Source organism: Arvicanthis niloticus, chromosome X, assembly GCF_011762505.2.
Source record: "Arvicanthis niloticus isolate mArvNil1 chromosome X, mArvNil1.pat.X, whole genome shotgun sequence".
Classification (NCBI taxonomy): domain Eukaryota; kingdom Metazoa; phylum Chordata; class Mammalia; order Rodentia; family Muridae; genus Arvicanthis; species Arvicanthis niloticus.
Genome location: NC_047679.1, coordinates 51,109,050 through 51,127,576, shown reverse-complemented (window position 1 = coordinate 51,127,576; position 18,527 = coordinate 51,109,050). Strand labels below are relative to the sequence as shown.

Sequence of the window (18,527 nt, the reverse complement as noted above, 5' to 3'; positions counted from 1 at the left end):
ATTACTATTGCCCTGTAGTATAGGTTGAGGTCAGGGATGGTGATTCCCCCAGAAGTTCTTTTGTTGTTGAGAATAGTTCTTGTTATCCTGGGTTTTTTGTTGTTCCAAATAAATTTGCAAATTGCTCTTTCCATCTCTATGAAGAATTGGTTTGGAATTTTGATGGGGATTGCATTGAATCTATAGATTGCTTTTGGCAAGATGGCCTTTTTTACTATATTAATCCTGCCAATCCAGGAGCATGGGAGATCTTTCCATCTTTTGAGATCTTCTTCAGTTTCTTGCTTCAGAGACTTGAAGTTCTTGTCATACAGATCTTTCACTTGCTTAGTCAGATTCACTCCAAGATATTTTATATTATTTGTAACTATTGTGAAGGGTGTCATTTTCATAATTTCTTTCTCAGCCTGTTTATCTTTTGAGTATAGGAAGGCTACTGATTTGTTTGAGTTGATTTTATATCCAGGCACTTTGCTGAAGTTGTTTATCAGGTTTAGGAGTTCTCTGGTGGAAGTTTTGGGGTCACTTAAGTATACTATCACATTATCTGCGAATAGTGAAATTTTGACTTCTTCCTTTCCTATTTGTACCCCTTTGACTTCCTTTTGTTGTCTAATTGCTCTAGCTAGGACTTCCAGTACTATACTGAATAGGTAGGGTGAGAGTGGGCAGCCTTGTCTGGTCCCTGATCTTAGTGGGATTGCTTCAAGTTTCTCTCCATTTTGTTTGATGTTGGCTACTGGCTTGCTGTATATTGCTTTTACTATGTTTAGGTATGGGCCTTGAATTCCTAATCTTTCCAAGCCTTTTAACATGAAGGGATGTTGTATTTTGTCAAATGCTTTCTCAGCATCTAGTGAGATGATCATGTGGTTTTTTTCCTTTGAGTTTATTTATGTAGTGGATTACATTGATGGATTTCTGAATATTGAACCATCCCTGCATTCCTGGGATAAGGCCTACTTGATCATGATGGATGATTGCTTTGATGTGTTGTTGGATTTGTTTTGTGAGAATTTTATTGAGTATTTTTGCATTGATATTCATAAGAGAGATTGGTCTGTAGTTCTCCTTCTTTGTTGGGTCTTTGTGAGGCTTAGGTATGAGAGTAATTGTAGCTTCATAAAACGAATTGGGTATTCTTCCTTCTGTTTCTATTCTGTGGAATAGTTCGAAGAGAATTGGTATTTGGTCTTCCTGGAAGGTCTGAAAGAATTCTGCACTAAAACCATCTGGTCCTGGACTGTTTTTGGTGGGAAGATTTTTAATGACTGTGTCTATTTCTTTAGGCGTTATGGGACTGTTTAGGTGGTTTATCTGCTCCTCCTTTAACTTTGGTACCTGGTATCTATCTAGAAAATTGTCCATTTCATCCAGATTTTCCAATTTTGTTGAGTATAGGCCTTTATAGTAGGATCTGACGACTTTTTTTAATTTCCTCTGTTTCTGTTGTTATGTCTCCCTTTTCAGTTCTGATTTTATTGAGTACTGTCTCTGCACCCTTTGGTTAGTCTGGCTAAGGGTTTGTCTATCTTGTTGATTTTCTCAAAGAACCAGCTCCTGGTTTTGTTGATATTTTGTATAGTTCTTTCTGTTTCAGCTTGGTTTATTTCAGCCCTGAGTTTGATTATTTCCTGCCATCTACTCCTCTTGGGTATGTTAGCTTCTTTTTGTTCTAATGCTTTCAGGTGTGCTGTCAATTTATTAATGTACGTTCTTCCCATTTTCTTTTTGTGGGCACTTAGATCTATGATTTTTCCTCTTAGTACTGCTTTCATGGAGTCCCACAAATTTGGTATGATGTGTCCTCATTTTCATTTAAATCCAAAAAGCCTTTAGTTTCTTTATTTTTTCCTTGACCAAGTTATCATTGAGTAGAGCATTGTTCAGTTTCCATGTGTATGTGGGCTTTCTGTTATTTTTGTCCAAGTCAAAGACAAGTCTTCGTCCATGATGGTCTGATAGGGTACAAGGGATTATTTCAATCTTTTTGTATCTGTTTAGGCCTGTTTTGTGACCAATTATATGTTCTATTTTGGAGAAGGTACCATGAGGTGCTGAGAAAAAGGTATATTCTTTTGTTTTAGGATGGAATGTTCTATAGATGTAAGTTAAGTCCAATTGGTTCATAACTTCTGTTAGTTTCATTGTTTCTCGGTTTAGTTTCTGTTTCCATGATCTTTCCATAGCTGAGAGTGGGGTGTTGAAATCTCCCACTATTATTGTGTGAGGTGCAATGTATGCTTTAAGTTTTAGTAAAGTTTCTTTTATGTATGTGGGTGCCCTTGCATTTAGAGCATAGATGTTGAGAATTGCAAGTTCCTCTTGGTACATTTTTCCTTTGATGAATATGAAGTGTCCTTCTTTATCTTTTTTGATTACTTTTGGTTGAAAAACGATTTTATTTGGTACTAGAATTGCTACTCCAGTTTTCTTGGGGCCATTTGCTTGGAAGATTATTTTCCAACCTTTTACTCTGAGGTAGTGTCTATCTTTTTCACAAAGATGCGTTTCCTGTATGCAGCAAAATGTTGGGTCCTGTTTATGTATCTAATCTGATAGTCTATGTCTTTTTATTGAAGAATTGAGTCCATTGATATTAAGAGATATTAAAGAAAAATGAATGTTGTTTCCTGTTATTTTTGTTATTGGCAGTGGAGTCATGTTTATATAGCTACTTTCTTTTAGGGTTGTTGGAAGATTACTTTCTAGCGTTTTCTAGGTTGTACTTTCCCTCCTTGTGTTGGAGTTTTCCACCAATTATCCTTTGAAGTGCTGGATTTGTGGGAAGATATTGTGTAAATTTGGATTTGTCATGGAATATTTTTGTTTCTCCATCAATATTGATTGAGAGTTTTGCTGGGTATAGTAGTCTGGGCTGGCATTTGTGTTCTCTTAGGGTCTGTATGATATCAGTCCAGGATCTTCTGGCTTTTATAGTCTCTGTGAAGTTGGATAAAATTTTCACTGACAGCATCATACAAAATATGAGGTGATTGTGTCTCAGTTAGAATAGACTTGATGGAGGTGTGAGGCCTAGTACTCCAGTCTTCAAATTTACTTACCTGTCAAACTTGGAAAAAGAAAATGGAAAATAACATGTTTTCTCATATTGTAACACTGACATTTAAGGTTTTAATTACAAGTATTATCAGTTATGAAAGCTATACTTGGAAATATTGTCACTTCAGAGTAAACTTTCTATGTCAGTCTAAAAATGTGTGCAATGAAATATAATTTCCAAGAAAAGAAATATAACTTCCATAGTTACTTGGTAATCTATCCTCTACTAAGAACAACTGCATGTTATTTTAAAAAGTACTTTCAGTGTTACATGTTCTCTACAAAGTAATAATTCACAGTTTTGAAGAGAATATTTTCCTAATGCACAAATATTAACCACACATATATTATTTGACAACAAATTGTGTATGTGTATATTTGAAGTATTGAAAACATTATTCCAGTGGAGGAAGGGCTCACAAGGCCTGAAGATTTATGAACTTTTCACTGTTGGTATGGGTAAGAGCTTGTATGGCCCCACCCATCTCTAAAGAATTTCAGACAGTTAACTGTTGTTAGTCAGAGTGCCTCATGAGATTCTACCCTTCTTGGAGATTTCTGAACTGTTAACTGTTGTTGGGGGAAGAGCTTGTATGGCCCCACTCATCTCTAAAGATTTATAGACAGTTAACTGTTGTTAGTCAGAGGGGCTCATGAGACCCCACCCCTCTCTGAGAATTTCGATGTAGTTAATAATGGAGGATGGGGAGAAATTTCTGTTAGTGGTGTAGACAATAGTTAACTTGACCATGCTCTTATGGGTAACCTTAAATTTTGTGATTAACAACAACAAAAAGGACATATTTAGGATGAGAAAGGGCTGGGATGTGAATGCTAGGGGAACATGAAGGGGTATTGGGGATGAATATGACTAAAGTACATTATATATATATGTATATGTATATGTATATGTATATGTATATGTATATGTATATGTATATGTATATGTATATGTGTATGTATGAAAATGTCACAATAAAACCTATTATTAGGTATGACTAATATATGCTAATATTTTTCTATAGTCGTGAGACATGTTAGCAAGTTGATTTCAGGCAGTTACATAGTTGGTCAAATTAGATAGTTAAATAACAAATAATTAAATATTTTGATAAACAAAAACTGTATTATACTGTAGGAGGTGGAGAGACAGCTCAGTGGTTAAGACACTTGTTGCTTTTATAGAGGTCCTAGGTTCAGTTTCTAGCACTCACATGATGCCTAATTATCTGTAACTTTAGTTGCAGGAGACCTGATTTCCTCTTCTAACCTATACAGGTGTCAGGCCCGCACCTCATGTGCATACATACATGCAGGAAAACACTCACACATGTAACAAACCTTTTAAAGTATTATATTGGGAATGCATTTCAATAAGATGACACCTTTTCTCTTTATGTCTTAAAAACAAATGTTATTCATTACAAAAATGAGACATATCTGGGAAGAGATAAGAAGGGGGTGAATATCACCAAAGTATAATATATAAAATTATCAAATAATTAATAAAATATTTAAAAGGAGTGAGACAGAATTTGGCATCCATCCTATGACTAGTTTTCATTTCCTACATAATTAACCTCTGAGTAAACTTGTTTTTGAGTTTTGAGTTTTTGTTTGTTACATACAAACAAAAATTGGAGATTAGATGTTGGAGAAATGGCTCAGTGACTAACAGGACATATTTTCTTCCAGAGGACCCAAGTTTGATTCTTAGCACTCACATCAGGCAGCTTACAACTACCATGAGCTAGCTTCAGGAGCCAGTACCTCTATGACATCCTTGGGCACAAACACACACACACACACACACCAAAAATTAAAGAAAAAATGGAGATGGGAAGATTTCTTGAGCTGAACATGGTGACATAAATTTATAATCTCAACATTGAGAATGTAGAGGCAAGAGCCTCATGAGTTCTAGGACAACCTGACCTATATAGCAAGATCCTGTCTCAAAAAACAAACTAATCCAAAATGAGATTTCTTTTGTTTATAGTACATTACTTAATTTTCTGACTCCCCCCTTGTTAGATGTAAAAATGCAAGGTAATTTATCATAAAATTATAACTCTTAAGTAGATATGGTGGCTCAGGCCTGTAGCCTCAGCTACCTGGGTGGCTGAGCCAGAAAATTATAGTTTGGAGACTTCCTAGTTCACGACCAGCATTGACAATTTACTGAAATGGTATTTCAAGTAAAAAGTAAGGGCTTGTATGGTGGGGAAAGAGTTTACATGGTTCCATTAATCTCTTAAAGATTTATAGACCGGTAACTGTCATTAGGGGAACAAATATCATTGTGAGAAGACCCAGACATGATTCTGGTGGTCACAAGCACAGGAATAAAGAGAATTGAGTTGTTATATGAAAAATTAAGAGGAGAGAACAATATTTACTAATTAATATTTAGCTTATAATTTGTATAATATTAAACACAAATATATAACTAAATATTTAATACTATAAGTTGATATTTTGTTATGTTATCAACAGCTCTAATGGATGCTGTGATAAAACACCATGATCATAAGCAACTTGGAGAGGGAAGAGTTTACTTCCCTTGTACTCCCACATCATAGTCCACCATCGAAGGAATTCAGCTCAGGGTCTCAAGGTAGGAAACTGAAGGCAGGAAATGATGCAGAGGAAATCTCAATTGAGAAAACATACCCACCAAATTTACCTGTAGGTAAGCTTGTGGTGGGTGTATTTTCTTGATTGATAATTACTGTATGTCTGGAGGGGGCTAGCTCATGATGGTTAGTACCACCTTGGGCTGGTGGTCCCGGATGGTATAAGAAAATAGGCTGTGCAAGACATGAGGAACAAGCCTGTAAGCAGCATTTCTCAACAGCCTCTGCTTCATTTCTGGCTGCCAGGTTCCTGGTCTGCTTGAGCTCCTGCCCTGATCCCCTTTCATGAGGGACTTTAAGCTGTAAGCTGACATCAACTCTTTTCTCCACAAGTTACTTTTGGTCATGGTGCTCTAGTACAGCAAGAGAAACACTAAGACAGGAGAGAAGATGGGGGAGGAGAAACAACAAAACTGATTTTGTTTGAAAATGTCATAATCTAATACGAATTTAATGCTGTGCATTCTCATTTAAATAAACCAAATGATCGATGTTGCAAGTTATCTTAGGTAACTCAGATAGAACGAGTGAATTGCCCTTATAAGTCTTATCTTCTCCCCATTCCCCACCACCACCAGAGAACCATAATACAGTGTTCTTAAATGAATAATGGGCTTGGGTGTGACGATACATGTTTATACTACCAATCGTAGGAGGGTGAGGCAGGAGGATTGTGAGTTATGGCTGTCTAGGGCTACATAACATGGCTCTGTCTCAAACAAATAAAAAGGTGATTAAGTTGTGATACATCGATACCTTGTACTACTCAAAAACAAAATACACGCCCTCTCCCTACAACTATTATATACAGCTTAAGTGAGTACAAGTCAAGCGACTTGTACTGAGTGAAAAGACTGATGTTGGGTTACAAAGTCAAGTGTTCCCCTTGTGTAACACTTTTGGAATACCACAATTACAGTAGCAAGAGAGTTTTCTAAATTCTAGGAGTGGAGAATGGAGGTGACTGGGCTTGTAATGGATAGTAAGAGGGACTCTGACAGATTTTTCTTTTAAAAAAGTGAGCAAATTTAGTTTATTACATGCTCTCATTCAGTAACTTTATAGGTAACTAATTTATACTTTGGCCTAAATCAGTTAAAGTGTGGATATAATACATACATATTTGAGAAGTGCCAAGATTTATTTAAGTAATTTGCTAAAATTAAACTTTTATCTTCTGAAAGAAGATGTTCACTCTTATTCTTTTGGTAATATTTTCCTCAGTATCTACCCCTGACAAAATGAACCAAACACTACACATTTTATAAGCACGCACATTTTGGTTTTTTTTTTTCTTTTTCTAATATGACACTACCTCCAAGGATGAAAAAATTAAAAAATAGAATGTAGAGGTATTTGAAATGGCAGGTATAGTATTTTAAAGTTCTTTAGAGGGTATAGATAATGCTCCTTGCTTCACTGAAAGCATTGGAGGCAGACCAATCTACAGTCTAACTCCACCTCCAAAGTCCAATGTTTTGAAGGGATTAGGGTATTAGTGCCACTTTTTTTTTTTTTTTTTTTTTTTTTTTTGGCTTCTAAACACTATCATTTTCCTTGGGAGTGCTATTAAGTACTTTATTTATTTAGACAGGTTCTCATGTATCCAGGCTGGCCTGGAACTTGCTTTGGTCCCGCTGTTTCTACTTTCCAAGTGCATTTCTGGGATTCTAAACATGTAACCAGTTTATGCAGTGCTGAGGTTCAAACCTAGGGTTTCATGCATGCTAGGCAAGCTACATCCTCAGCCTATACTGATATGTTTTATTAGGGTGTTTGGCCACTTTGAAGGTCTTTAAATTGCTTAATATAGGGTAGGGTATTAGACACACCACAAGGAGGTAGGTGTCCTGTAAGTGATGTGCTGTTTTTGGGGATGATACTGATGACCCCATATCTTTCATTCTGTAGTTTCTACAGTCCATATCCTGAAGCAGTGTTCCTGCACCCTGCCAGAACACACAGAACACTCCACCCTAAGGGCTGGGAAATTGGTTTGGTGGCTAATAGCATTTGCTCTACATATACAAGGACCTGAATTTCAATCCCCAACACCCACAAGCACCATGCCAGTAACCTAGCATTGTGGAGTGGGGACAGGCGAATCCCAGAGATTGCCTGGCTGAATTGGCTCTGACCTATTCAGGAATGGACATGGACACATGCACCTGCATATTCACATATGTACACCCTCCCCTTCCAAGGAAAGGTCAGCCCTTTTCATCCTTGGCCTGAGATAAAGAAAGCATCGGGAGAAACTGTCTTCAGTACTCCATCCTATCTCAGTCTTAATCTTCATTGTCTGCTGGATATTAGATTTTCTTGTCTGGCTCCCACACCTGTAGGACCCAATACTTCCTGCTTCTTGTATACCTGCGTTTCTTCCTTCTTCTGTCTCACCCACTCCTTGTTCCCCTTTCCCTTCCTCTTCGTCCCCTTCCCCTTCTTCCTCTTCTCCCCCTTCCCTCCTCCTCCTTGTTCTTCCCCTTTCCTCTTCCCCTCCCCCTTCCCCCTTCCTCCTCTTCCCCTTCCTCCTCTTCCCCTTTCCTCTTCTTCCCCTTTCCTCTTCCTCTTCTTCCCCCTCCCCTTCTTCCTCTTCCCCGTCTTCCCCTTTCCCTCCTTCCCCTTCCAGTTTTCCCCCTTTCCTCTGCTCCTTCTCCCCTCCCCTTCCCCTTCTTCCCCTTCTTTCCCTTCTTCCCCTTTCTTGCTCCATCAGAGATTCTCAGAGACACATAGTTTTCACATCAGATTGATTTTATTTTCAAGATCAAAGCATTGTGTAGTACCACTTCTGTCTACACAGTTTGACACTGCTCAGCTGCCAGACTGTTGAATGGATTTCTACATGACAACTGAGTCTATTGGCTTTCTTGATTACTTGATGAAACGTTGTTGGAGCTCTCAGCGCTGCTCTGGCCTGGTTGTGGCTCTGCACTGGTAGTTGTCAGTTCTTCCGTCATTTGGCGGTAGTGAGCAAGTAGTGTGTTCCCCTTTGCATTTTTAGCCTTTTTTGTAGGTGGTGCGGTTTTCTCATCGGTCTTTGTCTTTGGGAAGGTTGACAGGGTGTTCTTGCTCTTCCTCGCAGCTTTTTGAATCTGGAAGTTCAACAGAGTAAGGTAACAAGGGCATATGAGTCGTCGAAAGGCTGGAATATGTGAAGGGGTTACTATAGGAGAAGGGCTATGGGTTGAGAAGCGGGTAAATGCCAGGCCAAGAGAGGGTTAGGAGTGCTGGGGAGGAGAAACCACCGGAGAAGGAGGAGGCTTAGTTTGGGCCTTCTTACCTTTCTAATACATTTGGGACCGGACTGACTCTTCTTACGTTTGTTTTGGGGACGACAACGACAAATTTTCACTCTCTTAGGTTTAGCACTTGAAGTTGAAGACTTAACATAGGGTGTGGTCTTGTCCATCTTTTCGGTCGCTTTTGCCATGTTGAAGCCCTATGGTGCTCTGGTTCAGAGCGCTCAGAGGCACCCCCTTATGAGCCCACCCTGAACAATGGGAGACCACACCCCTGAGTCCTGATTGGTCAGCAAGACCCTTCTCAGCTACTAGTGGCTGAGGCTGCTTTGACATCACAAAGCACCTTGCTGCCCGATGGGAGCAGGCACTGAGGAGGAGATCACTCTGGCTGGGGGAGATGTTATGAAGGCAATAGTGTCTGGATACAGACTAGAGGTTTTTTCCTAACACCTCCAAGAGACTCATGCCACACTTTTTTTTATATCCCTATCTTCAGTTGTGATAGAACATGAGGCAGAGGGTTTTCCCCATCAACTTTTCCTGAAACATGCCCCCCCCCATTCAATGGTTCATTCTGTCACATCTCCTCCTTAGTTATTAAGTTAGCTAGACTTTTGGTATATTATACCTTCCAAATTTAATTCCAAATTCTTCCAAAATTATTGAAGTATTAGTGTATATGTGAATCACCCCATAAATGAAAACAAAAAATATATATATTTATGAATGAATATCTTCCTACATGGTGAATTTGGCATTCAAAGCTGACACTTTTGGTTACATGGTGTGATGGCTAGGTTTTAAAAATTATTTTATTTACATCCCAAATGTTGCCCCCTTCCAGTCCCCCTGTCCCGGATTTCTTGACCTAATTTCCCCTCCCCTTCTTCTCTGAGAGGATGCCACCTTGGCCATCCCCTTTCTCTGGGGCATCAAGTCTTTACAGGATTAGGCACATCCTCTCCTACTGAGGCCAGACTAGGCAGTCAGTCCTCTGCTACATATGTGCCAGGGGCCTCAGACCAACCAGTGTATGCTTTTTGGTTGGTGGCTTAGTCTCTGGGAGCTGCCAGGAGTCTAGGTAAGTTGACATGGTTGGTCTTCCTATGGGGTTGCCATCCCCTTCAGTTCCTTTAGTCCTTCTTCTAAGTCTTCCATAGGTTCCATAGGGGTCCATGACCTCAGTCTAATGGTTGGCTGGCTATAAGTATCTGCATCTATCTAAGTCAGCTGCTGGTAGAGCCTTTCAGAGGACAGCCATACTAGGCTACTGTCTGCAAGCACAACATAGCATTAGTAATAGTGTCTGGCTTTGGTGCGTCCCCGTGGGTGGGTCCTAAGTTGGGCCAATAACTGGTCCACAATTCCTTTAGTCTCTGCCCCATTTTGCTCCTGAATTTGTTTTAGGCAGGAACAATTCTAGGTCAAATTTTTGAAGGTGGGTTGATGTCCTCATCCTTCTACTGGGAGCCCTGTCTAACTACTGGAGGTAGTCTCTCCAGGTTACATTTCCCCACTGTTGGGCATTTTGGCTAAGGTCACCCACATTGAGTCCTGGGTAAGTCTCACATCCCAGGTCTCTGGGACTTTCTGGAGGTCCTCATACCCTATCCTTACCCCTAGCAGCTGCATATTTTCATTCATTCTCCTGCCCCCCCCCCCGGACTTCTCTTCTGTCTTCCCCTATGATGGCTTCTATATGCTTGGCCCAGGGAGTGGCACTATTAGGGGGTGTGGCCTTGTTGGAGTAGGTGTGTACCACCATACCTGGATCTGGAACTTGCTTTGTTCCAGGCTGATCTTGAACTCAGAGATCTGCTTGTCTCAGTCTTCTGGGATTAAAGGCATGTACTACCTTGTCTGGGCCTAAGTTTTTCATAGCCACTGTGCCTCAAGATATCCATGCCAACATCTGGGTCAGAAGCCTGTGTCTTCCAGCCTCAAGATCTGTATCACAGGTGTGCCCTCCATCTCTGGATTGTAGTTAATTACAGATGTAGTCAAGTGGACAACTAGGAATAGCTATCACATCCTCCATATCTGATCCTGTTCCCCCTTTCTCCTCCCCTTTCCCACTCAGATCCCTCCTTCCCTCTGCCTCCCATGATTATTTGGTTCCTCCTTCTATGTGAGACTGAAGCATTCTCACTTGGGCCTTCCTTCTTGTTTAACTTCTTATGGTCTGTGGGGTGTATTGTGGGTATTCTGTACTTTGGGGGTAATATCCATTTATCAGTGAATACATACCTGGATGTCCTTTTGGGTATTTGCTACCTCACTCAGGGTGTTACTTTCTAGTTCCATCCATTTGCCTATGAAATTCATGATGTTTCTGTTTTTAATAGCTGAGTAATACTCCATTGGGTAAATGTATCACATTTTCTGTATCCATTCCTCTGTTGAAGGACATCTGGGTTCTTTCCAGCTTCTGGCTATTACAAATATGGCTGCTATGAACATAGTGAAGCATGTTTCCTTGGAGCATGTTGAAGCATCTTTTGGGTCTATGCCCAGGAGAGGTATAGCTGGGTCCTCAGGTAAAACTACTTCCAATTTTCTGAGGAACTACCAGATTGATTTCCAGAGTGGTTGTACCCCCAGGATTGCAGAGTGGTCTGCAATCCCACCAGTGATGGCGGAATGTTGCTTGTTTTATGATAAGTTGATGCAAGCTAAATCTGGGAGGAGAGAACCTCAATTAAGAGAATGTTTCCATGAGATGGGTCTGTAGACAAGCCTGTAGTGCATTTCTCTATTAGTGACTGATGTGAGAAGGCCCAGTCTATTCTGGGTGGTGTTATCGCTGGACTGTTGGTTCTGAGTTCTATAAGAAAGCAGGCTAAGCAATCCATGAGAAGCAAGCAGCACTCCTCCATGGCCTCTGCATCAGCTCCTGCCTCTAGGTTCCTGTTCTGCTTGAGTTTCTGTCCTGACTTCCTTCAATGAAAGACTAAAATGTGGACGTGTAAGCCGAATAAACCCTTTCCACCTCAACCATATTGGTCATGGTTACAACAAAAATAACCCTGACTAAGACACATGGTTTTCCAGGTAAGCTTATGTGCATGTGAGTGCAGGTCCCTAAAGGAACTCCTGGAACTGGAGTTACAGGGGACTGTGAGCCACTTATGTGGATTCTCAGAACCAAATCCTGGGTCCCCTGCAAAAGCAGCTTGTTGACTATTCATGACAACTGGGTGGCAGGGGGCTTTCCCTGCCCTACTCACTGACTCTTTGTCAGTCCTGTCCCTAGAGACCTCTTGCCACCAGGCTGCTAGACTACATTGGTGGCAGGAACCTCTTCAAGCCAGGCCTAACCCCTAGAGGCACAGGAGCTTCCAGGGCCCTGCCTAAGGAGTTTCACTGGCCAGGCTCCACCCACAGACTTCTCAAACTGCCATTACAGCCGTTCACAACTCCCAACCCCATACAGGAGAGTAACCAGCTCCCAAACTACAGAAAAATCCCACCAATACCTGTGCATGCCCCCAAATAAGGCCACCCTGTAAAGCCCTGTCCCACCCCCAAGAAACCCTATATAAACCCTGTGTTCTGTTCAGTTCTCTTCTGCTTCCCACCTGAGCAGAGGCAGACAGCCTCCTGGATTTTCCCCTCCCATGAAATCTGTAGTGTGAGGTTTGGTGTGTGCTATGACTTTGTGGTATTCCTTGGCTCTGATTACCAGGATACCTTTCCATCTGAACTGTAACTCCTATACTGCAGTAACTACTCTCAACTGCTGAGCCATCTCTCCAGTCCCTAGGGAATGCTTCTTAATAAAACTGGCAGTCAGCATGCTATTATTCAACCAATACTTTGAGAGTTGTTCACACATGACTAAAATTTAGAGCCTGGCTGAATAGAATAAGGGCCACTGTGGCTGAAGGCCCTGTGGCTTCACATTGATACCAGTTGCCGCCTCTCCTGTTTACTCCATAAAGTGCTCACTACTTTATTACTAGCATTTTTGTAATAAATTAAAATAGTAACACAATTAAGGCTGTTTTCTGTTGCAAACCTGCCAAGTGGCTTATGTAATAAAAGTCTTCATGATCATTTGGGAAATCATATGTGAAAACAGGCAAACAGCAGAAATCCAAGCTGAACCACACTGCTGTGCTGGTGAATGGCAGATTCCACATAAGCGCTTAAACAGATAAATCAAATATATCTGTTTCTGGATTTGATTTCAGCTGCTTTAAATGATGGTGCTAAGGATATGTTTGGAGTGGTTTCTTTTGTCTCTTATTTAGTAAACACCTACTATATATTGGGCATTGTTCTTGTTGCTTGGAGCAGACACATCAAAGAATAAAAACCTCTTTCCTTCCCTTCATAGCACTTTAACTTGTGCTGCAATACCAGCATGTCAGGATTTACTAAGCATTTAAAATTCTGATTTTTTTTATTATTATTGGAAAATAAATTTAAACTTTTTTAATTTTATGTGGAGGAGTGTTTTACTTGCATGTGTGCCTGTGTACTGTGTGCAGTACACAATGATGTCAGAAGAAAGTGTCAGATTCCAAGGAACTGGAGTTACAGATAGCTGTGTGCCACTATGTGGTTGCTGGGAATTGGAACCATGTCCTCTGGAAGAGCAGCCAGGGCTCTTAAGTGCTCAGCTATCTCTCCAGCCCTGGAAAATATATCTTAAATTATTACTTTTTAAAAAGTTTCTGTGGTGTGTATGTGTGTGTGTGTGTGTGTGTGTGTGTGTGTGTGTGTGTGGTGTGTGTGGTTAGCATATGCCTGTCTGTTCCCATGTGTGTGAACGCACATGTATGTGTATATGAGTACCCGAGATGGATGTCAGGAGTCTTTCTTGATCACTCTCTACAGTACTGATGGAAGCAGTGTGTCTCAGCTGAAGGCACAGCTCACCAATATGTTTAGTTTAGCCAGTCGATTGTTTCAGGGATTCCTTGTCTTTGTTTTCCTCCCACTGGTGTTATGGCAGGCTACCCAGCATTTATGTGGATACTGGGGATCTAACTCTGATCCTTATACTTACTGCTTGAGACTTTAACCAGGGAGCCATCCCCCTAACCCAGTTTTTAAATATTTAATTGAAACATGCTAATTGTACATATTTAGGAAGTCCAGCATGACATTTTAATACATGTATGCAATATGTAATGATCAGATCAAGGTAACTGGCATATTATTACCTCAGATATCCTTTTAATGTTATGAGCATTAAAAATTCTTTTAAAACTCAGATATGCTTTTATTAGTTATTTGGGAGTTTCATACAATATATTTTGGTCATATTCACTCCCTGTATGTCTTTTCAGACCCACCTTTCCTTACTTTACTTATCCAACGTTGTGGGTTTTTTTTTAACTCATTAAGAGCAAGTTGTGCTGCTTGAATATTCTTGGGTCTGTGGCCTTCCACTGGAGTACAGTTGATTAACCAGATGCTGCACTCTTAGAGAAGACTGTCTCTTCCTACCCTAGCAGTTAGCAGTTACCCATAGCTCCATAGCTAGTGGTGGAATTTCCCTCCCAGCTTCCATCTCAATGTTGCGGTTTGGTGTGGCATGAGCTTGCTGAGGTTTGGTACATGCTTCCCTAACTGCTGTGAATTCATATGTGGCCTGAATATACTGTTTTCTTATTGCCATTCACTGCTTCTAGCCCTCACACTTTTTCTCCTCCTTCTTCTGTAGGTGCTTCGGTCCTTCTTAGAAGGAGTAACAAAATACTCATGGGAGCAAGTATGGAGACAAAATGTGGAGCAGAAACTGGTGGAATGACCACTTGAAGACTGACCTTCCATGGGATCCATCCCATGTACAGTCACCAAATGGAGACACTGATATTGATGCCAGGAAGTACATGCTGACAGGAGCCTGATATAGCTGTCTCCTTAGAGGTTTGCCAGAGTCTGACATATACAGAGGCAGATGCTCACAGCTAACCTTTGAACTGATCATGATGTTCCCAATGGAGGAGTAAGACAGAAGACTGAAGGAGCTGAAAGGGTTTGAGGCCCCATAACATCTGAAATGTAAATAAATAAAATATCCAATAATTAAAAAAACCCAGATAATGGAAATGGCTATTGAAGTCAAGCATTTGAGACTTTTTGTCAACAATTTAATATTACCTATATTACTGGGATTCCTTATAATTCTCAAGGACAAGGTATAGTGGAAGGGGCCAAGGAACTTTAAAACAATATCTTCATAAAATGAAAAAAGGGGACGTATATCCCTGTAAACCACAGATTTATTTATTTATTTATTTATTTATTTATTTATTGGATATTTTATTTACATTTCAGATGTGATCCTCTTTCCCCATATCCCCCCACCCAGAAACCTTCTATCCCATCCCACTTCCTCCTGCTTCTATGAGTATGTGCTCCCACCCACCCACCCACTCCCACCTTCCCACCCACGAATTCCCCCCACTCTAGGCGTCCAGCCTTCATGCTACCAAGGATCTTCTCTCCCACCTATGCCTGACAAGGCCATCCTCCCCTACATATATAGCTGGAGCCATGGGTCCCTTCCTATGTGCTCCCAGGCCAGTGGTTTAGACCCTGTGATCTCTGTTTGGTTGGTATTGTTGCTCTCCTCATGGGGCCTCAAACCCTTTCAGCTCCTTCAGTCTTCTCTCTTACTCATCCATTGGGAACCCCATGATCAGTTCAATGGTTAGCTGTGAGCATCTGCCTCTGTATATTTAAGGCTCTGGCAGACCTCTAAAGACACAGCTATATCAGGCTCCTGTCAGCATGCACTTCCTGGCATCCACATCAGCATCTACCTTTGGTGACTGTACATGGGATGGATACCCAGGTGGAACAGACTCCAGATGACCCCTCCTTCAGTTTCTGTCCCATGCTTTGTCTCTACAAATTTATTTAAATTATACTCTTTTTATTTTAAATTTTCAAGAAGATTCGATGCCAAGAAACTTTCTTCTGGGTATCTATTGACACCCTACAACTAGATATACTTAGGCCTAGGTGAAAAGAAGGATCCACTTACTGGCATATGGCATGATCCCGATCATGTATCTAATGTGAAGAAGAGGGAATGTTTGTATTTTTTCTGCAGGATGCTGAAGGAGCATGGTGGCTGCTAGAGTGATTGGTGAGACATGCTGATGCTGGAACAAAGAATGATGCTGACCTGTGAGCTTGCTGAGTGCCCTGAAAATGGTGACTGAGAAGCTGTATTGGACATGTTCCTGACCCTCTATTGCTTTCCTATATCCCAAATGGGACAAGCTGCCTTGCCTCAAGTTTTTAGACCTTGTGGGACAGAGAATCTAAAAGAGAAGTTATAATGACTCTTGTATTTTTCTTAATTGTGACCAGTTATTTTGACTCAATCATGGACTGGTAAAAAAAATCAATCCAATATTGGAAATAACAGTCTTCATTTGGAAGGCTGGATTTGGACATTTTCAGAGACATAGTTGGAAGTTATCTGCAGTTCTCTATGATGTTATGTTAGCAAGAAATATAGTTGAGACAGGATTTAGATTTCAAACAAGTATTAGTGCATGTGCTAAGGCTCTTTTAATTGTCAAGTTAAAAATCACTCTTGTTTCTTCTATAGTATTCACTGTAATTTGCATTGAATGCACACTTTCTGTGTTAGTGTATTGAGACACAGCATGTGTGTTACAGAGGTCTATCAACCAGCTTTTGTCTTATTATCCTGAGTATTACAGGGTGTTGGTATTCTGAAAAAAACCTTGCAAGTACTGGAAGAAGTGGGTTAGGCATTATGCAGAAGCAAGAGGGTGGTGGGCTTGATTATTGCTGGTATAGCAGATTTAATTACATTAATTGCCACCCCTGCTTCTGCAATTGCTTTGATACTAGAAGTTAATACAGCTACTTTTGTTAATCATTTAGCAAATAAAAATGTTACTAATATGTTGAGTATTCAAGGGGATTTAAGTAGGCATTTGGAACATTGGATTGATGCTCATTATCCTATTCAAATTATTGGAAGGAGGTTCAGAGTGAGGAGCCATCTCAAGTGTCATGCCAAATATGAATGGAGTTGTGTTACTTCTAAAATTTACAGTGATAGTCATTATAATTAGGAAAAAAGTTTAAAGACACTTGCAGGATATTTGGCATATTTCTAACACCTCTCTGGATGTTTTAACTTGCATAGTGAGATTATGAATTTAAAGAATTTTGCTCTGCTGAGCTTTGATTCTACAGATAATGCTGATAAAATTATGGCCTGCAGTCAGTTTTTCCATTTTGGTCAAGCATCAAGAATGTCATATATAGTTTGATCATGCTAGCTCTTTTTGTCCTGGGAATACTTTTATTCCTGCCCATTGTGTGAAAACTTGTCTTTAACAATATCAACATGTTGGCAGACAAAGTACATGAGTTGAAACTGAAAATGGACCCCCAGAGTTATTAATTTAACAGGCTGGCGAGCCAAGGATGAGTAAGTTTCTTCACAGAGCCTTACCAACCTAAGACATAAGTGCATTGCTTTTAATAATGCATATTCCATGATGGGTAAGGAAAGCATTCTTGTCAGAATGACCTAAGACAGGTTCAGTCTTGTTTATTAAATTAAAAGGGGGGATATGTGGCAATTTTTCGGGGCTGCTTGGCAGGAATATGACATTGGCCAAGGACAAGGAAATGGGCCTCAGGCAGGAATCTGACATTAGGCTTGATCAAGTAGTAATTTCAGGCAGGAATCTAAATCAGGCTAGAACAAAGTAGTAATTTCAGGCAGGAATATAAATCATAGGCTAGAACAAAGAAGTAGGCTTCAGGCATGAAAATGATGTTGGGCTAGGATGGGGACGTAGGCTCAGATATTTTGGTCATCCTGATAAGCCCTTAGAAATAGTGATCACAGGAGTGATCATGGGACTTTCTTTATTGCCTTGCTTGTTCTTTGCCTATTTGTGTTTATTTTCTTGCTTGTTCCTTGACTATTTGCATCTATTGTATTGCTAGTTCCTCAACCTAGAACTTACCTTAATACTTAAAATGGTATAAAAGCAAAGGGGGGAGGAGGAGTGTGATAGGAATTTAAGGGGGGATGGGAAAAGGGGATAACATCTGAAACCTAAATAAATAAATTATCCAATTTTTAAAAAAGAATATGCTATATCCATCATATTAAAGGCTACTTCATTTGCTATTGAAATCTTCCAAACTGATAAAAGCTATACCTATTTCTTATCACTACTTACCTGTGTAAATTGTTCTTTCTGCTTTGTCAGCCCCCAACTCCCAGAAGCTAAAAACAATACTCCTGCATTGCCTCTTTCTTTTTGCAGCATCTGTCACTGTATATTAGAGCTTTTTGGGAGTACTTTCATATTTTATTTCCATTAGATAAACATATTATTTCTATTTGGGCCTCAGTATTGCAGTTTTACAATTTCCCCATCTAAGTTACAGAATTTGATGCATTCCAATAGGCAGCTCTGTGGTATAGGTATCCCAAATTGCCCTTGTATTTTCTACTTCCTTGATGCCCTTCTCTCATCTTTGAGTCACTCAGTCCCCCCCTGTTCCTTCCCTATTATTTCCTCATGTATGTGTAAGTTTACTTCTTCCACATCTGTTA

The 18,527-nt window shown here is 40.2% G+C and overlaps 1 protein-coding gene across 1 annotated transcript; it reads right to left on the bottom strand.

Moving 5' to 3' along the window:
* Positions 1 to 8,443: 8,443 nt before the first annotated feature.
* On the bottom strand, positions 8,444 to 9,151 carry LOC143435517 (uncharacterized). The gene is made up of 2 exons (XM_076918472.1): positions 8,983 to 9,151; positions 8,444 to 8,794 (listed from the first exon to the last, which is right to left on the bottom strand). Exons 1-2 carry the CDS (start codon positions 9,130 to 9,132, stop codon positions 8,558 to 8,560), a joined length of 387 nt encoding a protein of 128 aa, XP_076774587.1. The 5' UTR covers positions 9,133 to 9,151; the 3' UTR covers positions 8,444 to 8,557.
* Positions 9,152 to 18,527: the final 9,376 nt, after the last annotated feature.

Coding starts and splice junctions, on each gene's coding strand:
- LOC143435517 (XM_076918472.1), bottom strand. CDS start 9,132: ATGGCAAAAGCGACCGAAAAGATGGACAAGACCACACCCTATGTTAAG. Junction 8,795..8,982: donor GTCCCAAATGTATTAGAAAG/GTAAGAAGGCCC, acceptor TTGAACTTCCAG/ATTCAAAAAGCTGCGAGGAA.